The 21,461-nt window shown below is 43.1% G+C and overlaps 1 protein-coding gene across 2 annotated transcripts in view; it reads left to right on the top strand.

Annotated features, from left to right (window-relative positions):
* ARFGEF2 (ADP ribosylation factor guanine nucleotide exchange factor 2) overlaps positions 1 to 21,461 on the top strand; it is an 80,887-nt gene that overhangs the window by 38,446 nt on the left and 20,980 nt on the right. For both annotated transcript variants that reach the window (XM_037500001.2, XM_037499993.2), the window contains exons 13-26: positions 820 to 928; positions 1,587 to 1,770; positions 4,106 to 4,217; positions 4,764 to 4,969; positions 5,898 to 5,982; positions 6,065 to 6,236; positions 6,823 to 6,974; positions 8,011 to 8,139; positions 9,452 to 9,610; positions 12,025 to 12,172; positions 13,610 to 13,709; positions 15,265 to 15,305; positions 15,406 to 15,575; positions 17,895 to 18,046. In XM_037500001.2, the coding sequence (XP_037355898.1) occupies positions 820 to 928; positions 1,587 to 1,770; positions 4,106 to 4,217; positions 4,764 to 4,969; positions 5,898 to 5,982; positions 6,065 to 6,236; positions 6,823 to 6,974; positions 8,011 to 8,139; positions 9,452 to 9,610; positions 12,025 to 12,172; positions 13,610 to 13,709; positions 15,265 to 15,305; positions 15,406 to 15,575; positions 17,895 to 18,046 (1,919 nt within the window). The remainder of the gene's footprint in view (positions 1 to 819; positions 929 to 1,586; positions 1,771 to 4,105; positions 4,218 to 4,763; positions 4,970 to 5,897; positions 5,983 to 6,064; positions 6,237 to 6,822; positions 6,975 to 8,010; positions 8,140 to 9,451; positions 9,611 to 12,024; positions 12,173 to 13,609; positions 13,710 to 15,264; positions 15,306 to 15,405; positions 15,576 to 17,894; positions 18,047 to 21,461) is intronic.

Genomic DNA, 21,461 nt, shown 5'->3' on the forward strand with positions numbered 1-21,461 from the left:
TCAGGCCTGTCTCCCAAGGAGGGGAAGGGGACAGTTAAGCTGGACTCAGCGAGATCACGTCACCTTTCCAAAGATGGTGTGGAAACAGGATCTTAGTCTCCGGTATAGGCAGAGCAGACAGCCTCTTACTAGGAGACTGACACATTATTAAGATACCTACGAAGAATAGGATCCTAAATGAACAGTCAGAAGGTCTGTGAGCTGCCTGAAATTATGGGTAGAATTTTGGTGTCTGGGCATTTTTCCTAAAAAAAGGTCCTTAGTTATTAGATTCACAGAAAAGTCTGTACCACCTTAGATGCTGTTTTGTGTCTAAAATATTTGCATTTTCATTGTCTTCTGCAGCTCATTCAACTTTTTTTTATGTAAAATGCTTTTTCTTTTTTTAAAATCAGTGTTTTTATTTACTTGTAGAGTGAGCCTTAAAATGGAATGCAGTTGCGGGTGTTTAAGGATAAGGCTTTATCCATATTTGCTCACTTGTATAATATTCTTTCTCTTTTCACTGATTAACAACATCCTGTTACTAGAAATAAAAGTTTCAAGTGTTTTTTAAAATTATCCAAACTAAGAATGAGACCTTTCTTTTAAAAATCCAAGTGGTGTTAATTTTAGGAAAGCACCCACCCCACGGTTTGGCTGCAAGGGTGTTTGTAGAGGTGTTCGGGGCTCTCTGCAGCATGCCCTTTCAATACTTGTGCTACCGGTTAACTTTTCCTTGGGTTTTGTACTGAATAATCCTGAACGTCTGAGATGCCTGCTTGGTATCTGCACTTAATTTATCTGCTATGTCTCTGCCGTGTCACTTCCGTCCTTCAGGAGCTCAGTCTGAGGAAGAAGGGCCTGGAGTGCCTCGTGTCCATCCTCAAGTGCATGGTGGAATGGAGCAAAGACCTGTATGTGAATCCCAACCACCAGACCAGCCTCGGTGAGGGGGTGTTACTGCTTCTACCGCTACCTCAGTTCTCGACAGGCTCCTTAGGGCTGCGGGAAAGTTGCCTCGGTGTCATTGTCGTAGAGCTAGCAAAACACTTCAGGTTGCGAAATTCCTGTCATATTCTAAAGATTTTGCTTCTCTGGGGGAATAGTGTGAGTTATGATCCTCCCTCATTTTCCAAGTGGAGAGCTTGTGTTGATTTTTTTTACCTCTTTTTAGGAGTTCCTCCCTCACTTTTGAAGCACCTCCTTTATGACATACCGAGTTCCCTTGTGTGCGTTAGTCTGTCTCTGAATTTTCTCTTCTATTCTACTGACTTGTCTGTTCTCACACCAGTACCATGCTTTTCAAATGACTGGAGTTCTATAGTTTGCGCAGGTTTTCCTGTTCATTGTTTTTCAAGTGTCTTGGCTGTTTTTACATTTTTATTCTTTCATGTGCATTTTAGAGTCAGCTTATCAAGTTCCACCAAAAAATAAGTATTTAATTAAAGTGTTTGAATGATACCAAGTTTTCATGCATTTGGTCCTTACAGTACCAGCTTTATTGTTACAGATTTGGGAAAGGCAATCACATGGCCAGACCTGAGCTCAGCTGTGTCTGTGTCCCACCTGCTTATTTGGTTTCCTTTGCCTTGATATCCCTGCAGGTCAGGACAGGAGCACAGATCAGGAAATGGGGGATGGGAAAGGCCTTGACATGGCAAGACGGAGCAGTGTAACTTCCTTGGAGTCCACCATGTCCTCAGGGACCCAGACAACTGTCCAGGATGATCCAGAGCAGTTTGAAGTCATCAAGCAACAAAAGGAAATCATTGAACATGGCATTGACCTGTGAGTATGGCTGTCACTCCAGCTGGATCTTTTGGGCCTCTGACAAAGCCAGTCTCCTCTGAGAACCTAGACAGACTCTCAAGGGGAAATGCTCATTACTGGTACTTTTACCTGAGCCTGATTGAGCCAGACAGAGGGAGATTTTGCTGGGGGTAGAGATTTAATACTTTCTTGTGATTGATGACTAGGTTTTGTTTGTTTGTTTGTTTGCATAATGAAAAAATGAAACCAATTTAGAGGACAGAAAAATACAAAACAAGAATGTAAAAATTGCTGATAAAATTACCTAGAGGAAATTACCAGTAGTAATGTTTTTGTTTTCCAATTATATATTATGAGAAAGCTCAAAAAACAGAAAAATTAACATTTGCCATATTAGGTTTATATATGTTTATTGTTTTTCTGAATCATTTAGAAGTAATTTGTCACCATGGTGGTACTTCAACCTTACATGTTTGAAAATTAAGGAAATATTCCCATATAGCCACACCCTTATTGTTACTACCTTGTTGTCCTTTTTTTTTTTTTTCCAAAGATTTATTTATTCATATAAGAACCAGGGTACAGGCCAGATGCACGGGAGGGTGAGAGGATTCACCAGAGACAGAGTGGGGAACAGAACAGGCAGATCGATGGAAATACACTGCTGAGGGGAGCAGCAGGCGAGTCAGGAGAGGTCTGCTGCTCCATGTGGGTAGCTCCCTGGCCAGGGATCGAACTCGTGCTACAGTGGCTGCAGGTAGCTTCATAGGTTGCGTCTTAACCCCTTGTGCCACCAGGGAGGCCCTCTGTCCAGCCTTTTTTTTTTTTAAAGATTTATTTATTTATTTATTTATACAAGCACTGGGTACAGTCAGAAGCGCGGGAGGGTGAGCGAATTCACCAAAGCCAGAGCGGGGAACAGAACAGGCAGACCGACGAAATACACTGCTGAGGGGAGCAACGGGCACGGCAGGAGAGGTCTGTCGCGCCATGTGGGATCCTCACCTGCGGCCGGGGATAGAACCAGCGCTGCAGAAGCTGTGGGCAGCTTCACAGCACAGCGCTCAATCTCTGTGCCACCAGGGGAGGCCCTCTGTCCAGCTTTTGAATGATTCGTTAACTCAGTAAATTCGGTTTATTTTAAAAATTGAAGTTATAATTCTCATTTATTAATGAAGTATTAATCTCATTTCCACTTTCACTATTCCTGCTCACCCCCTGTCTGTTCTCCCCATAGCAGTTAAAGTCCTCTTAAAAGCGTAATTCAGGTCTTATCACTCCCCTGCCTATAATCTTCCCATGTTTCCCATTTCTTCATCACAGCCTGTTCCAGCCTCACTGACCTCATCTCCTGCCAATAGCCCTCAGTCACGCAATGCATTTCAGCTATTTCAATGCCTCAGCTATTTCTTCACCATTGCCTCCCTGCTTTTGAGCACTCTCAGGCCTTTTTCATCCTTCAGATTTATCAAAACATCTCTTCCTCAAAGAGGCCTTCTGTAACCACACTATCCAAGCAGGTCCTGAGTTGTTCTCTTTTTCACCCTATTCATGTCCATCCTTAACAGCTCTGCCACAAGTTGTGCTTGATTATGAATAGCATTCTATAAAGCAGGGCCTGTTTAATAACAAATTGAATCTAAACATTAATTAAGTTTGCCTGCCTTTCAGAGGCACTACAAAGTAACAGTGCTTCAGCACTCTTAAAGGAAATCCCAGAGTAGTCAGTGCAGAGCTGCTATGGTGACTCTGATGGACATCAGCGATTCCAGGCTCCTTTGATCTCTGCTTCATCATCATCTACATTTCTAGTTTCAGTGTTGCCTCAAGGTTTAAGATGACCACTGGATCACCAGTGACTTTGGTTCCCTGTCATCATGCATATATTCCAGGAAAGGAGTGGGAAAGTGCAAAAAATACATACTTTCCAGCCAAGTCAGCTTTGTTTAAGGACTCTTCCTAGAAATCCCCTCACCACTTTGGCTCACGTCCCACTGGCCAGAACTTTATCACATGACCATACTTTGTTTAAAGGAGGTGGGCAAATGTAGTTTTGATCCAGATACTTGTTTACCTAGCTAAATATATAAGGTTTTATTGGTATTGGAGAAGGGGAGAATGGACATTGGGTGACAACCAGCAGATGCTGCTATAGCTAGGTCAGAAATTAAAGGTGGAATTTAGAAAACCTACCAAACCCAACAGCCCTTCCAAACTGATGTGTTGGTGTGATTATGTGTTGCAGTGATTAGCCTTCATGCTGATACTGTAATCTGCCTCAAATGCCAGCCAGCCTTTTCTGTCCTCCATATTTTGAAATAAGCAACCCTTGTACTCTCTCTTCTTGAAACAGATTCAACAAGAAACCCAAGAGAGGGATCCAGTTTCTTCAGGAGCAGGGCATGCTGGGAACGTCAGTTGAAGACATTGCCCAATTCCTGCACCAGGAGGAGCGCCTTGATTCTGTAAGTCTGAGGCTTGGGCACTTGAATGTGGGTTCCTTCAGGTGGTTCTAAAACCTTTATGGCTTTGACCTAAAGGTCGGCCACTGGCTACTGTTCATACCCCTGCTTACCGTGGTCCTATTTATCCCTTTCACTAGTGTTGGAATCAGTTCTTTGAAGGGAATAAACTAACCTCCCAGCAGGCAGTTGTGTATTTGGTAGAATGGTGTTAGAGCTAAAAGTGTATCTTGACTGCTAGAAATTGTACTTTGGGTTCTCTGTCTGCAGTTAACCTTCCAGAATGTGTCCCATCATTCCTCCATTTTTCCACCTCTTGTGTCTCCTCCTCTTCCTTCATCTGCAGCAGGACAGACTGAACCTAGAATCAGTGGGTGGGCAGGCTGAAGGAGTCACCTAGTTTTCCAGCAGATAAGCCTGCTCTGGGTGCTTACTAATGCTGGGGCGTTCTCCTAACCCTCTCCTCACTTCACCCCCACCCCCGCAATCCTGAAGTGTCTTTTATTGTAGGCTCATATTTGACAACTTCTAGATGTGTGTATGTTTCAGACCCAAGTAGGTGATTTTCTGGGAGACAGCACACGATTCAATAAGGAGGTGATGTATGCCTACGTGGACCAACTTGACTTCTGTGAAAAGGAGTTTGTCTCAGCATTGCGAACGTTTCTAGAAGGTTTCCGCCTACCTGGAGAAGCCCAGAAAATTGATCGGTTAATGGAGAAGTTTGCTGCAAGATACATAGAGTGCAACCAGGGGTGCGTGTCATGTTTACACCCCTTCCATATTACCTTTCACCTACCTCAGACATTAATTGTAATTTGGTTGGAAGTTGAGTCTAATCTTAAAATCTCTGCCAGGTAACTAAAGGTTATGTGCCTGGTGTGCTCTCAGGGATGAGCCCACATGAAACCTCAAGCAAGTGTTTGTGTACCCTTTCTACAGACGAGGAGTTGGAGGACCAGGAGGCTAGAGCCCAAACCGTGAATTACAATCAAAGAGTGATTTTATAAGTTAAGGGAGGCACTTCCTTAATCAAGAACCGATCCCTGATTTAATATATTGGGTAGATGTAGAAGATTCTGGGTCTGTTTGGTTACAGACTGATTAGCAGGTTACAAAAATGACCATGTGACTAATAAAACCTGCATAAGTGTCGGATTTTATCTTGGGGCCATTTGCGATAAGTAGGCCTTATTTTGTAGGAAGTGGAAATTGAACAGAACATATATTCCTGTGTGTCAGCCATGCCATGACAGACATTTCATTTAATTAATTTAGTAATTAATTAGCTATTAAGTGGCAGAGCCAGAATTTAATATAAATTGTTTCAGAAGCTCATGCTCCTTCAGAAGCTCATGCTCCTTCAGAAGCTCATGCTCCTTCCAGTTGAGAATGTCTGGAAGTTGATGTGAAAACTGTTGAATGGAAACATTTGGGTAACAATTCTGCTTCTCAAGGCAATACAGTTTTCATATTAATTGGTCCCGGTGAGATGGTATGGTTGGCAAAGGCAGAATCAGTTAGCTTTTCTACAGTCAGGGACGTTGGTCTTCATTCTGTGATGATGAAGTCTCTGGCATCATGGGGTACACCTGGCTGCTTTTTGTGAAGTGTCTCCCTATTAGCAGTGCACCTCCAGCTGCATGTCCAGCCGTGTTCTCACATTGTAATCTTTTCTTCCAGGCAAACTCTGTTTGCTAGTGCTGACACTGCATATGTCCTCGCATATTCAATCATCATGCTAACTACAGACTTGCACAGCCCTCAGGTAAAAGATTTAGTGACCTATACTGTGGCTAAATAAGTGATTTTGCACGATTGGCCATTTTCTAAGTGGTTTTTAATTTTAGGTAAAAAATAAAATGACAAAAGAGCAGTATATTAAAATGAATCGGGGTATCAACGATAGTAAAGATTTACCAGAAGAGTATCTCTCCAGCATCTACGAAGAGATTGAAGGCAAGAAAATTGCAATGAAAGAAACAAAAGAGCATACAATCGCAACCAAATCTACTAAGCAGAGTAAGGTCTAATGGCAAATTATTTCTATTGATTTCAATTTTTGAGTGTATCAGAATGCATGATTAAAGTCCCTGATGATAAATTTGATTTGCATATGTAGGTGTCTGAATAAGAAATGTGATTAAATTAATTATTGTGATTCTGTTGGTTCCCTCATTGGTTCCCTCATAATATCACCATTTTCTTGCTAGATTTTTGATTAGTTACAAGAGGGAATATAAAATAAGTAATCTGGGAGCTAAATTACTCCCCAGAAATGTTCCTTAAAACTTTGCTTGTGGTGATTGTGCCAATCTCTGTGAGGATTCTGTTAGTTAAGTCCCCTGTGAAACTCCATTTTTTTGTCAAGAGGCAGCAGAGTGGAGGGATTTAGACACAGGCTTTAGTACCACACTGCCTGGGTTCAAGTCCCTACGCTACTACTTACTCCTGCATGACCTTGGGCAAGTACTTAACTTCTCTGAGCCTCATTGTTTCCATCAGCAAAATTGTAATATTTGTAACAAAAATCCTGAAATTGTGCCTGGCACATAGCAGGCATTTAGTGGGTATAAGCTGCTATTGCCATGCTCTTATTTCTTTGTAGATGTAGCTAGTGAAAAACAACGGAGGCTACTATACAATTTGGAGATGGAACAAATGGCTAAAACAGCCAAAGCTCTGATGGAGGCTGTGAGCCACGCCAAAGCTCCATTTACCAGCGCCACTCACTTGGATCACGTCCGGCCAATGTTCAAGGTGAGAGAGGATGTGGCTAAGCCTGACTCTGGAGCTGCCCAGCTGGAAGCTGACCAGAGAGTTATAATGGTGAAGAGATCGAAGAGAGCAAAGGCCAAGTGTGTGTGCTTCTCTCTGAGCCAGTGACTGAAGCAGGGCCTTCCTGGAAGCCCTTTGATGATGCTGGGGAAGTGCCTGCCTTAGCTGCAAATGTGGGCTTTGTCCCATTGGAATCTTGCCTTAGCTGCTTTGTAGTGACCTTGATCAGAGCGCTCAGCCTCTCTCTCTTCATCATCTGTGCAATGGGGTCAGAAACAGTATTGTTGTCAGGGCTGCTGGGGATTGAATGAATTAGTAGTTACTCTGGCCAAAGAAACCATTTTATTGTGAGCTGTATCTGAGTAGCCTCAGGGCCGGTTTATCAGGTGAGATTAGGTGAAGTCTCTGCATTTTAAATGTCTGGAAAAGAAACATTCTATATACATAGCATTAGTTTTTCTCTAAGATATAATAATTGTCAGTCTCCTTAGTCATTAAGTTCGAGATTTTTGTTAGCTTTTATTTCCAACAGATTCACCAGAAAATTGAAGGAAAAGTTTAAATAATTTGAATTAGGTGCTGAGGTGAGGAAAAACTGTATGCCTAAAACCTACATCACTATAAGTTAATACCACCTCAATTCAAAATAATAAGGAACCTTTTCATAAGCTTAGTTTAGAGAACATAAGTCACTTGTACATTTTGGCAGCCAGCCTGTGATTGGTAATGGCTGCCATGAGTCTCTGACTAATCAGTGCATCTGCCGTGGGCACAGGTGGATGTGATGGTGGCGGCACACTCACCACCTATTTCCTCTCTCTACATTTAGTAACTAACACCTCTATAGCAATAGCTTTGCCCAGAATTCAGGAGGAACTCTTGTATTGTGAATGGAATCTGTGGGAATCAGAGTAGCAGTGAGCTGCTCTTCTGGCTGTGCTCCTCGTGAGCAGTGCAGCCGCCATGTGCCCTTTCCATCCTGGAAGTTGACATTATGGAAACCTTCCTCCCTTGGCAGCTGGTGTGGACGCCACTCTTGGCCGCCTACAGCATTGGACTGCAGAACTGTGACGACACTGAAGTGGCCTCCCTGTGTCTGGAAGGCATCCGCTGTGCGATCCGGATTGCTTGCATCTTTGGAATGCAGGTGGGCGTAAGTTAGAAAAGCCCCAGAGATGCCAGTGGACTGTGTTCTTTTAGACTTGGCAAAACTCAGAAATTATCAGAAATTTCTAATTAGCCAGAAATGGCTCAGTAAACTGTTTACGTATGCCTGCTGAGAAGAAACTCACAGATTTGTGCTGGCAATAGCCTTATTAGGGGAAAGTTGGACATTTGGCTAGATCATTCTTTCAGCGTAGGTGGCGTCCAAGCTAACTGACCAAATTTGATAAAATAGTCTTGCCTTCCCAGTACTTAAGATATTTTTTCTTTTTATGAGTAGTTTTTAATTATAATTTCCCTTATTTCCAATTCTTCTCTGGGGAACAAAATAGTTCACTGCAAAATGAATGTCAGTAAGCCTTTTGACTCTTGAAAAATTCAAGCAAAAAAGCAAAATACAATTCCCTGCCTGTTAACGAAATTAGGAGGTTGTCGGTCTCATGTCATTACTTTCTAAATCAGTCAAAATTTGCACCCATTTATTTTGAAAACCTGTCTGCTGGTCCCATTTACTTGTTCAGGTAGACATTTTCTTTTGCACCAGGACCACAGACTTTTTGACATCAGAAAATCTGGATTTCAGAATCCAGCTCTGCATCTTCAGTAGCTACATAACTTTGACACAGCTCACTTCTTTTTTTTTTTTTTTTAAGATTTATTTATTTATGCATATAAGAACTGGGGTACAGGCCAGAGGTGTGGGAGGTGAGAAGATTCACCATAGACAGAGTGGGGAACAGAACAGGCAGATTGACAGAAATACACTGCTGAGGGGAGCAGCAGGCAAGTCAGGAGAGGTCTGCTGTGCCATGTGAGTTGCTCCCTAGCCGGGGATCGAACTCGTGCTGCAGTGGCTGTGGATAGCTTCATAGGTTGTGTCTTAACCCCTTGTGCTACGAGGGAGGCTCATAGCTCACTTCTTTTAAAGACACCATTTATTTCCTCATTTTTTCACTTGAGAAAATAGGCCTGCCTTGCAGGATTATTGCAGATACTAGAATTTATTAGTTGAAGCATTCAACAGATTTCTTCCCTACTCCCTTCACAGGAAGTGGAATGCTGAGCATTAAGTTTGAGGCCAGTTGGAAAGGCGAGAGCTAGTTCTCCAACATGTGGTGTGTAAGGAACTTTAGGGGATGTTCACTAGCATGATGCCGTATGGGATAGCTGGCCTGGTCACGTGCATAAAGCCTGTTGATGTGTATGCAGAAGGTCTCAGAGAGCCCAGCGCTCAGTCCTGCAGATGTGAGCACAGTCATACTAAGGGTGGATTCTCCATGCTCTCTCGGTTACAGCTGGAACGAGATGCCTATGTTCAGGCTCTTGCTCGCTTCTCCCTTCTGACAGCCAGCTCCAGCATCACAGAAATGAAGCAGAAAAACATTGACACCATAAAGACACTTATTACTGTGGCTCACACAGATGGCAACTACCTTGGGAATTCCTGGCATGAGGTATGTGTTTTCCTTTAAAAGCCTGACAGTTACTTCTTCTCTAGGTTTACTCCGGGCCTCCCTTTCACTGACTGTCATTCTTTGGTCAGTTCCATTTTTCTTGAAATCAAGCCTAACTTTAACTGTAGGTTTTTTCTTATCCAAATACCTTCTGTGTCTGAAAGTCAGATTCTCTGGGGTCATGTTGGGTGAAGTGTGTTCAGATGCACCACCTGACAGAGGGCCCTGGCACCAGCGGCCAGTGCAGGCATGGGGCGCACTTCCTAATTTGGCTTCACCTTCCCCATGGCCTGTGCACTTCCTGGGAGTGCTTATCTTCAGCATACTCATCTAAAACAAAGCCAGGAGCCTGATTTCTCTTGTGATAGTACCTAAAAAGAAATGGTCAACACTTGCGATGTACCATTGAGGGAGATTGCCCGTGGGCTCACTTTTTTTTAAACAATGTTCAAAGATTACCACCTAGGGATGACAATTATTGATGTAACAAACATGTTTGAAAAGTGATTCATCAAGGGCCTCCCCGGTGGCGCAGCGGTAGAGCGCTGGGTTGCGAAGCTGCCCGCGGCCTCTGCGGCGCCGGTTCAATCCCCGGCTGCTCCCTGGCCACCGGAGGAGGGTCCCACATGGCGCGCAGACCTCTCCTGCCGCCCGCTGCTCCCCTCAGCAGTGTCCTTCGGTCCTTCTGCCTGCTCTGCTCCCCGCTCTGGCTCTGGTGAATTCTCTCACCCTCCCGCGCTTCTGACTGTACCCAGTGCATGTATAAACAAAACAAACAAGCAAACAAATAAATAAAGAAAAACATGCCTCTATTAAAAAAAAAAAAAAAAGTGATTCATCAAAATTATCGTTATTCTAAGGAAAAGATTAGAAACAGCATCAAATTCCCAATGAATTTGGGATGAGAGATTGCTCTTTTTTTTTTTTTTTTTTTTAAAGTGTGTTACACCATTCTTTAGAATGTTACCTGGCCACTTAAAATGACGTTGCTGAAAATACCTAGTGAATCAGTGAATAGCTGCTTTCTCTCCTATGACTTTTTAACCTGGGAGGTGTGATCAGTGTACTGTGCCATCCTGCCAGTTGCCAAATAGATAGCAGCACCTGGGAATGTTAGACACAACTTGAGTTGAATTAATTGATGGTCAGAGGCCTTGAGAAGTCAAGTTGGAGCCAAAGGTTCTTGGGTACAGTATAGATGACGTACTTTACAATACACAGTCCCCAGCTTTTGGAAAAGAGGGTGCATTGATAGGTTTACTAGTGAAAATTTAATAGATCATGCTGTGCAGAAAATCAGCGGATAGTTCTCTTTAAGTCTCTCAATCAAGAGGAAGACAATTTATAAGTAAAAATGCTCAGCTCTAAAATACCACTGAGAGTCTTGTACTCTCAGACTGTATTACAAGGTTAGCATGAAAGAAAAAAACTCAACTTTAGTCATAAGTTCCCTTGAAAATTCAGTGAAGGAATTTGCCTGAACAGTTTGCCTGGAAGTCTTCCTGTCGTCCCGCCTGTGAGTCTCATGCAGCCAGTCTTCAGCCAGGAGATGTTGAGACAGATTTCTTTTTCTTCAGGCAAGTTCAGTCGAGGTTTGTGTGAAATAAGTGTCCCCAAGCACCAGAGCCACCCCTCAAGCCTGGAAGCTAGTCTTCCCCCGCAGCACACCTGTCCTGGGGCACATTCACATTCATCCACTTAACCGAATCATGATTGCCAACTATTTTAAGTGCTTGAGATTCAGCAGTGAACAAGACAGAGTTAATGCTCTGTTGGCACGTGAGGCAGAGAACAAAGAAATATATGGCATAATGCCAAAATGTGGTAGAAGCTAAGGGAAAAAGTGTCACCTGGGGATGTTGATGGGGGTGTGATCTCAGCATGGTCAAGGAGGTCTCTCTGAGGGAGACATATCTAAGGTGAGAATCAAAGGAGTGAGCCATGGCATAAGGAAGAGTAAAGAAGTGCCAGGCCCAGGGATAGGAGCAGACCCATCAAGTTAAAGGGGCAGCAGTGAAGCCAATATGTTATGAGAGGGCAAGCAGGAAGACCGTGGGGGTGGCTGGGCCAAGCTAGAGGGTGCGCTCACTTAGTACATGGTGGGTGGAATCCCCTTCTATCAAGTGCTCTTTCTCTCTTTATTGAGCACTTATTTGTAAATTAAACGTGTAGTGGCATGCCTCCATTGGACAGCTTTGCTTTTGCTCATTTTCTTTTTCCCTTTTTAATAATTGTTTTTAAAAAGTCAATCTTTAAGACCTATACTCCATGGATTGCCTAGCCAGGGCTAGGGAAACCATCCTAAGAAGAAAGAAAGAAAAGCTGTTTCCAAGATCACTTTGATGATTAAGATGATAGTGCCCTTCTCAGGCTGTAAAGTGAGAGCTCATTCCTTCACTGTCTCTTGTCATTAGATCTTGAAATGCATCAGCCAGCTGGAGCTCGCTCAGCTGATTGGAACAGGGGTGAAGACCCGCTACCTGTCTGGGTCTGGGCGTGAAAGAGAAGGGAGCCTGAAGAGCCACACCTTGGCGGGAGACGAGTTCATGGGCCTTGGCCTCAGTAAGTCACCAGGCCCCACAGCTGGCCATCAAGGTTTGCAAGTTAACCAGGATGACACATTTCTTGTTTCATCAAGACTGTCACGCACTGTCACTTTCTGTGTGCCAGCTGGCATTGTGTTTTGAATGAAAATGGAAGTGTTGCTTCGGCTCTCTTAATTGTGATTCAGCTATCAAGTAAAATGCCTATTTTGCCAAAACCAGCAGGGTGCATTATTTTCCTTTCTATACATGTAACTACATTGTTGGGGATGGGGGGATGGGTGGAAACCATTTTCTTTAGGAGGCTGCAACTTTAGTACCTGGTATTCGAGGGGTGTGGGGGGGGTGTGTCTCTAGATTTATTTATTTATTTATTTATTTTTTAAGATTTCTGCTATTTATTTATGCACGCAAGAGGTAGGGTATAGGCCAGAGGTGCAGGGGCAGGGGTGAGCGGATTCACCAGAGACAGAGTGGGGAGCAGAATAGGCGGATCCACTGAAATACACTGCTGAGGGGAGCAAGAGAGACAAGAGAGCTCTGCTGTGCCATGTGGGTCAGTTCCCTGGCCGAGGATCAAACTCATGCTGCAGTGGCTGCCAATAGTTTCATTGCGCTGAGACTTAACCCCTTGTGCCACTAAGGAGGCCCTATGTCTCTAGATTTTAAAAGGAAGTGTCAGCATCTCTTTATTTGGGAGTTGCTTTTTTTTGAATGGTATCCTTATGAATGTAGGATTTTTTTCTCACTGTGCATTGGATTGAGAGACTCCTGTTAGTGGTGTAACATAATGATAGGAGTAAGGAGAACAAACAAAGGTGCCAAACCACATTCCAGGCACTTAGTTTATATACTCTATATATAAACTTTAACTTGCTTAAACAACTCAATGAGGTAGGGACGATAACCCTGTTTTGTAAATGAGGAAACTGATGCACTGAGGGTGAAGTAATGTGAGCAAAATCACACTGCATGCAAGTGGCAGAGGTGGGTTTCAAACCCAGGCCACTTGATTGCAGAGACCAGGCTCCCAGTTGCCACATAGAGTGTCGCAGTGGGAGAATACAGTGGTTGCAAGTGTGGACTCTGAAGATGAGGGATTGTGGCAGGGAGCTGGTGAGGATGACTGGAGTGAACTCCCAGGAAGCACCCAGGCATTCAGCAGGTGCAAGCCATGACATGTTCTAGAAGCTCGCATTTCTATTCCTAAATGTAGGCATTTGATACTATGAACATGTAAAAGACTTAAGAAAGTGAATTGGTTGGTACAAACAAGGGAGCTTGGAATAAGGATGTATTTTAAATGCCCAGTATCATTTGTCATCAGTTGAGGGGCCCTTTGCCTGTGGACCATTCTCATTTATGTCTCGTCTTTGCCTGTGGGTGGCACAGGGTACTTTGTTAAGGATACTTGGCTGTTTTTGAAGTATCACTCATTCCTCACATCATGTTTCAGGTAATTTGGTGAGCGGTGGAGTGGATAAAAGGCAGATGGCCAGTTTCCAGGAGTCTGTGGGCGAGACCAGCTCTCAGAGCGTGGTTGTAGCTGTGGACAGGTAACAATTCTGTTCCCCACTGAAGCTGGCCTAGCCAGTGGCTGGGCATCCTCAGTGGCTACCAGGTGTGAATGACTCCTCAGGTGTTTAACTATTACAAAGTGTTGTCTGCTAAGAAAGTAAAAGTGGCAAACATGGTCCACAACAAATGACCTTCACATTCATTTGAATTGTGACCTTAAATTGTATCATGGCCTTTAAAAATTCATAAGTAACACTATGACTAGATTTTGTCAAAAACATGAGTTTTTGTCTATGCTGATGTTTTGAATTTTCGTTTCATGAGTAGAAATTACTTTTTAAAAACTCTCCAAGAATGATTTATATTTTTAATGAGAACTGGCTGAGTTGACAGTTTCTTTTTTACTCAAAACCTTTCCATTATTTACTCAAGCCTTCCTGCTTGCTTCAAACTGGACTGAAATATCCAGGAGAAATATAGGTATTATTTAAAAACATTCATTTGGTACCAGTGCTGAAAATACACATTTTCTTAAAATCACCAAACTCCTAAAAATTACCATTGAATAATCATGTGAACTACTATTCACTTGGTTAATGACCTATCCCAGGACATTTAATACAGACAGTTTTGCAGTATTGACAGTGTAGAATATTTGACATAAATTGTAGTGTTCTCAGAACAATTCTCTTAGTGTTTTATTCTTATTTCTTTGTTGGTTTTGTTTTCACCTAGCATTCTGAGCTCTTTATTTTCATTACCTGGCTCCTTTGCCTCCTGTGGCTGTCTCATCTCAGCTTTTGACCACATCTCCTGTTTGTTCCAATTGTTTTTGCCACCTCAGTTAACTGCATCAGTAAACAGTTGCTGCCGATTGTTTTTTATGAAAAAACAACCAGCCAACGGGGAAATGGCTCTTTCCCTGAAGGAGGTTTCAGTCAGGTCAAATAAAGACAAGACTGGCAAATGGGGCTGTTCAGGGTACTACCACGCAGGTCAAATAATGCCAATCTGAAAATAGTGTTTTGGGGGAACTGTAAGACATTTCCCTCTCCATGGTCATCAGGTTCCAGTTACTAGTATTTCAAAGCTGTTAGTTTTCAAGGCTGCTGTAGAGCTGGGGAGAAAGTAATGAAAATAGGCCTAGTTAAAAATGTCACAGTATTCACTATTCAAACCAAGATTCATCCATTTTTCTTGAATAAGCACTCAGGTTTTCACAAGTTTTTGGTTAATTTCCAGAGTTCTGTTCTGAAAAAGTTGACTTTGATCATTTTCTGCCAGTTTTTTGTTTTTGTTTTTCTTGGTGCTCTTATGGAGAAGCAAGCAGCTTTTTGGGGTCCTCACTTTACCACTCCCACCACATGACATGCTGTTATTTAGAGTTTGATTCTGCCTCCCTTCCCTTCTTACATTCTCTTTATCAGTATTCTGCTCTCAGCTCAGTTCTGCACTTTTGATGCCTTGTTATTTATTTTCATGGAGGTGCCAGACCTAAAATGTTTCCTTCCTGCCTTTTGTAAGTGCTCAAAATTGAAATTTCAGCTTCCAAATCTAATTTTTATTTTATTATGTCTATAATTATCTCCCTAGAATTTTTACTGGATCCACCAGACTGGATGGAAATGCAATAGGTATGTATTTGACTCACCTGTGACAACTCCAGAAACCTTGCATTGTGACTGTGTGGCCAATACTAATAAGGCCTCCTGTGTTGTTGGGTCTGGCCTGTAGTTGACTTTGTCCGTTGGCTGTGTGCCGTGTCCATGGATGAGCTGGCTTCTCCCCACCATCCCCGAATGTTCAGCTTGCAGAAGATCGTGGAGATATCATACTACAACATGAATCGGATCCGGCTGCAGTGGTCCCGAATATGGCATGTGATTGGTGATCACTTCAATAAGGTATTGCTTCAAATTCAAAAACCACTCCATTGGTGTCCTCCCCGCCAACCCCCAAAAAAGAAAAAATTAAGAAAGGAAAAAGAAAGGCAGACAACTGAGAAAAAATAATTGAAGTGATAGAGAATTGGCCATATTTTCTGGGTTCCTATAATTCATTTCCCAAAGTAGGAATTGATGGAACTCAGAGAATGAATTAAAAATCCAGTGATACTAAAAATATCCCACACCACAAAGGTTGTTGTGAAGTCCCTGGACAAACATTGGCATTTGAAAACATTGCCAGATCCTGGAGTGCCTTCTAGTGACCAGAGATCAAGTTATAGGCTATATAGCTTCACTCATAAATGTTACTACTGCTTGTATTCTGGCTTCCAATGCCACCATTTTCCTGTAACATTTGTCAAGGAAGTTAACATTTATTTTTAAGTCAGAAACAAACCAACGATAGCTGACAACTAAAAGTGACAACTGCTGGGAGAAAGCCAGACTGAACTTCTTTCTTTCCACTAGGGGTTTTATGTACTTACTGGCACATACACACACACTGAATAAGGAACTCAGAAGAAGAATGTGGATTGATTTCATTTGCTTCTTCAGGGAAATTTAAGAGCTTAATAATACTATTTTCCATCAGAATGCATTTCATGGTTTCAAAATCGTTTCCACGGGCATGGGGATGGTTGTAGAACAGATGCTTACAGGTAGTGTTATTAAAAACTGGTTTATCCAAAAGAGAATTGCCCTCTCTACATTGAAGAGAAGAAAAACCATAAAAAGTAGTCTGTCATTGGAATGTAGAACACAGTGGAGAGCTGGTAAAGAATTTGTAGCATCTCCATATTTCTGTTTAGAGCTAGCAGTGTGAGGTCACTGGCGTGGAGAGGGGAAGATATAGGCACTGTTGACTCTCATAGGTAGCTGCTAGCCTGCTGTAGCTTCCCCCTGAAATGAGGCATTGTCAGATGCAATCTTGCTTCTAGCTTGACACACTAGCTAACCAAGGTTCTCTGTTTCCCTTATTTCCTATCGGCTCAAAGTAAGGTACCTAACTGCACATCATCTGGTTGACAAACTGCCTGACTGCCTTGTGCCAGGAAGTAGGCAGATGAGGTCCTGGCCTGTGTGGAGCTCACCCACATTTTATGATAAGATAAATGAGAATAAAGGATCAGGCAATGCAGTGTATCAGGGTTCTTGCCATGGGTGCTCAGGGAAGGCCTCTTTGGAGACTTCCTTTTGTCTGAACCCTCAGTGAGGAAACAACCACAGAGCCTGCAGATGACCCAGGGTACCATCTAGTGAATAACAGTCTCGTATAAAGTAATCGGCAACCATCTGACTCGGCAACCATCTTTCTCACTATCTGGGTAAATAAATTCTTAGTAGACCACTTGACATAATTGCTCAGAAAGAAAATGTGAATCATAACTTTACTGTACCTTACATTCTTGTCCAAACCTGTGACAGCTAAGCTATACCAAACATTGCTCAATTATTCTATAAAATCTTTTAATTCTATCTCTCTATATAAACATTTGTGTGTGTGTGTTAATCCAAAAGTGTTTTTCCAACTCTTCCCATGGAAGAACCTGAACTTCCATCTTCAGTGGAACTTTTTTGAGGGAACTTAAGATCAGAGAAGTTACTTTTCCTACCTGCAATTCTGTTGTCAAGACTCTGCATGCCAATTCTCTGTTATCTAGATTTAAAGGCAAGCTTAGGACATAGACTGGCAGATGATAATTAGACATTTTGTGGTTGTCAACTTCGTTACTAATGTTCATTCCTTCTAATCAGTGCTGCTAATAAGCACAAAGTTGTGGAAAGTTCAGTTGCTCACTCTGGGGCTTTTTATTCTTTCCACCACCTCAGAAAAATGTTCTGCTTTCCCTGGGGAACAGGAGCACATAAGAATCCCCCACTTTGAAGGAAATGGATGGCTGAGTCCAGCTATAATAACTTAGCTCTCGGGATTCTAGCAGGGTCATTGGAACAGTCACCTGATGTTCTCAACTAGGACACATACGATCCTGGGGAGGCAGAGCAGCATAGTAAACATGGTGTGTATTCCTGAATCCTCCAGATTTTTAGGAGGATATTCTTACTAGTTTCTAATTATATCAACACGTTTCCCTTAAAAAAAAATTACAGCTGAAACTAACTTTAACCATCACCACCAAACTGACCCTCCCTGAAGGTAATTATTCTCACCAGTTTGGTGTAGTCTTTCCAGAACATTTGCCCATTTTTGGTGTTTGGAACCCACCTACACAATTGTTGCACTGTGCCTATTTCACCTGACTTTTTTTTTCTGTTTAGGTTGGTTGTAACCCCAATGAAGATGTGGCTATCTTTGCTGTTGACTCACTAAGGCAGCTCTCCATGAAGTTTCTTGAGAAGGGAGAATTAGCCAACTTCCGCTTCCAGAAAGATTTTCTGAGGCCCTTTGAGCATATTATGAAGAAAAACAGGTATGTACGTTCTGGAAGACCTTTGGTCACATTCCCCCTGAGGGTCTAAAAATACCTTCTAATAATAACCACGCAGTTAATTTTTTTCTCTTTTGTTAAGTGGAAGCAAATAAAATGGACAGACTAATTTACATCTGTTGTCTCTAAGTAAATCATGCTCAGATCTATGTGTAGCCTCTGCCGGAAGGACAGATCCCAACACTGCAACTAGTATAAATGTGGCATGCATTCCTATTAGAACTGGAGCTGAGTTGTTCAGAGAAAGAGCCATAAACCTATGCAGCCTAAAACTAGTTGAAGAATTATGTGACCCAGCATTCCTGCCCCAAGGAGGTAATAAAAAAGGTCAGCAACTGTCCCTCTCAAGAAGTCAGCTTGTTTACTCTTTCATTTATCTTGTATTTATTGAGGCCTGCCATCTGCTAGGTATTACTCTAATTGCTGAGTATACAGCAATGAAGAAAACAGTCAAAAGTCCCTGTTTTTGTTTGGCCTTGACTAGATTGTCATTGCAACTGGATGATGGGTATGTGGGTATTCTTTATAGTACCCTGTTTTTATATATGTTCCAAAATTGCCATAATAAATTTTTTTTAATTTTTATTTATTTATTTATACAAGCACTAGTTACAGTCAGAAGCGCGGGAGGGTGAGAGAATTCACCAGAGCCAGAGCGGGGAGCAGAGCAGGCAGAGGACTGAAGTACACTGCTGAGGGGAGCAGTGGGCGGCAGGAGAGGTCTGTGTGCCATGTGGGACCCTCCTCCGGTGGCCGGGGAGCAGCCAGGGATCGAACCAGCGCTGCAGAGGCTGCGGGCAGCTTCACAACCCAGCGCTCAACTGCTGCGCCACCGGGGAGGCCCGCCATAATAAATTTTTAAAAGTAAATCATTTATATTAGAGTAAGATAGATAAGTAGGTAGGTCAGTAGTGGCGATTGCTTTGAAGACCATTAAATAAATCCAGGTAAGAGGGTGGGAAGCACTCCTTGATATGGGGCTGCCCAAGCATTTGTTAAAACAATCCTTACACAGAGTCTGAATGTTACCAAGCAATGGGCTTGCTTCTCCCTGCACATAGAAGCCAATTATTAGGGCACCAGGTTTTGAGTAAAGAAAGTTTGTTGCAAGTTCACGCACAAGTTGTCAGGAGCCAGAAGTCAAATTTGTGTCCCCATTTAGGAAATGGAGTGGGTTTATATTAGTTTCTTGGGGAAGGGGTTGATAACAAAGGTGTTAAATTTTATTGGCTTAAGAGTGAGCTAAGAGGGGCCTCCCCTGGTGGCGCAGGCAGTTGAGCGCAGCCCTGTGAAGCTGTCCGCAGCCTCTGCAGCACCAGTTCGATCCCGGCCGGACAGCGAGGGGCCCACATGGCGCTACATACCTCTCCTGTCTCGCCTGCTGCTCTCCTCAGCAGTGTATTTCATCAGTCTGCCTGTTCTGTTCCCCACTCTGTCTCTGGTGAATCCTCCCTCCCTCCTGCACATCTGGCCTATACCCTGGTTCTTGTATAAATAAATAAATACAATATTGAAAAAAAAAAAAGTGAGCTAAGAGCAAAGACCTAGCTGAAGTGCATTAGCTAGTTGCAAATTTCTTCATATAGCAAGAGATTTTCTTTTAATAATGACCTTCTGTGTTTCACTCTCCACCCCCAACCAAATTCTGCCCCAAGCCCCCTCCCCCTCCAGCTCTATGTTGGTGGTCCCTTAACTTTGACTAACAGTGGATTCAGACAAGGTTGTGTCATTGTGTGTCAAAGTTTATCTGTGAACATAGCCTCAAAGAAGTTAGATAAGTTTTTATCCCTTTTGTGTTCTAGGGTCTGAGAATAATGTGACCTTGTTTTCATGCATACAGTAGGAACAAGCTAGAAGTAGCTGTATATGGCCTTGGGAAGAGTATTCTGAGCAGAGAGAAGAAGGAGAACAAGAGCCTTGTGGCATAGTTAAGGAGCAACAAGATGGCCAGAGTGTCAGGGCCCTGGTGGCCTAGGGGTTAAGTCTCAGTGCTATCACTACTACAGCCTGAGTTCGATTCCCAGTCAGGGAGTTAACCTACATATGGAGAAGCAGACCTCTCCTGTAATGCCCGCTGCCCCTTAGCGGTGTATTTCAGGAAATCTACCTGTTCTGCTTCCCATTCTGTCTCTGGTGAATCCTTTCTTTCCCCTCCCCATGCATCTCTGGCCTTCACCCCAGTTCTTCTACGCAAAAAAAAAAAAAAACACCAAGAAGGCCAGTGTGACTGGTAAGGAGTGAGCAAGGCAGACTGTACTAAAAGCTGAAATCCCAGTAGTGGCAGGTGGCACGCCACCTACATCATGGGGGAACTGTTGACCTTGATAAGCACTTCAGCTTGTTCTCTGTAAGAGGTAGAAGCCATTGGTAACTTTAAGCAGACAAGTGAAATGGTTTGACATATTTTAAAGAATCACCTAGCATTTATCCATGGAAAATGAGAACAGTAGGATGATAGGCAGCCATTGTCACTGTCCAAGTTTGGACTTACAAGGTAGTGGTGGTGGTGAGGGCCTGAGGGATAATGGTTACACGTAGGTAGCAGAATTTTGAATATGAGTGAAAATTTTTGAGTTTCCAAATGAACTAATAATGGCTTAAACCACAAGACTGTGTTTTTTTTTTTTTAAACATTGTTTTATTGACTTATTAAAGATTTATTTTGTATTCATACAATAGCTGGGGTATAGGCCAGAGGCGCAGGAGGGTGAGAGCATTCACCAGAGACAGAGTGGGGAGCAGAACAGGCAGATGGACCAAAAGCACTGCTGAGGGGAGCAGCGGGCGTGACAGGGGAGGTCTGCTGTGCCTTGTGGGAATCTCCCCAGTTAGCCGGAATCGAACCCACACTGCAAAGGCTGTGGACAGCTTCACAGCACTGCACTCAACCCGCTGCGCCACCGGGGAGGCCCAAGATATCGGAGGCAAGCAGTCCCGACTTCTGTTCCACTGTTCAATCAGTCCTTAAGGCCCCCCGCTCCTTCTGCCCTTCTGTTTGACTACAGGATTGATTTGAGCTTATTTTATGATGGCAGGACAGCAGCTCTACCTCCAGGCATCATACTGTGTTCAAAATGAGACCAAGAGGAAAGCGACAAAAGCAAAAACCTTTCAGAAACTCCTCCTCGCCCGTGCTCATAGATTTTCTCTTCCGTCTCAGTCAGAACAGATCATGTAGTCGCCCTTGCTGCAAGGGATGCTGGAAAACTAAGGCTTTGGTCCATGAGTGAAAGATTGTCATGTTGTCTTAGGCCATTTGTGATTGGTGCCCTGAAGTCAGGCAGGTTGCTGCCCATATGAAATCAGTTCTTTTATCAAGGATGGCTGCCCGGTAAGCCGTGACAGTGTCTACCACAGTGGTTATGGTATTGTTTTTCTTTTTGTTGTCTCTAGTGAT

Source organism: Talpa occidentalis, unplaced genomic scaffold (genome assembly GCF_014898055.3).
Source record: "Talpa occidentalis isolate TD23 unplaced genomic scaffold, MPIMG_talOcc4v2.1 talOcc4.10, whole genome shotgun sequence".
NCBI classification, from domain to species: domain Eukaryota; kingdom Metazoa; phylum Chordata; class Mammalia; order Eulipotyphla; family Talpidae; genus Talpa; species Talpa occidentalis.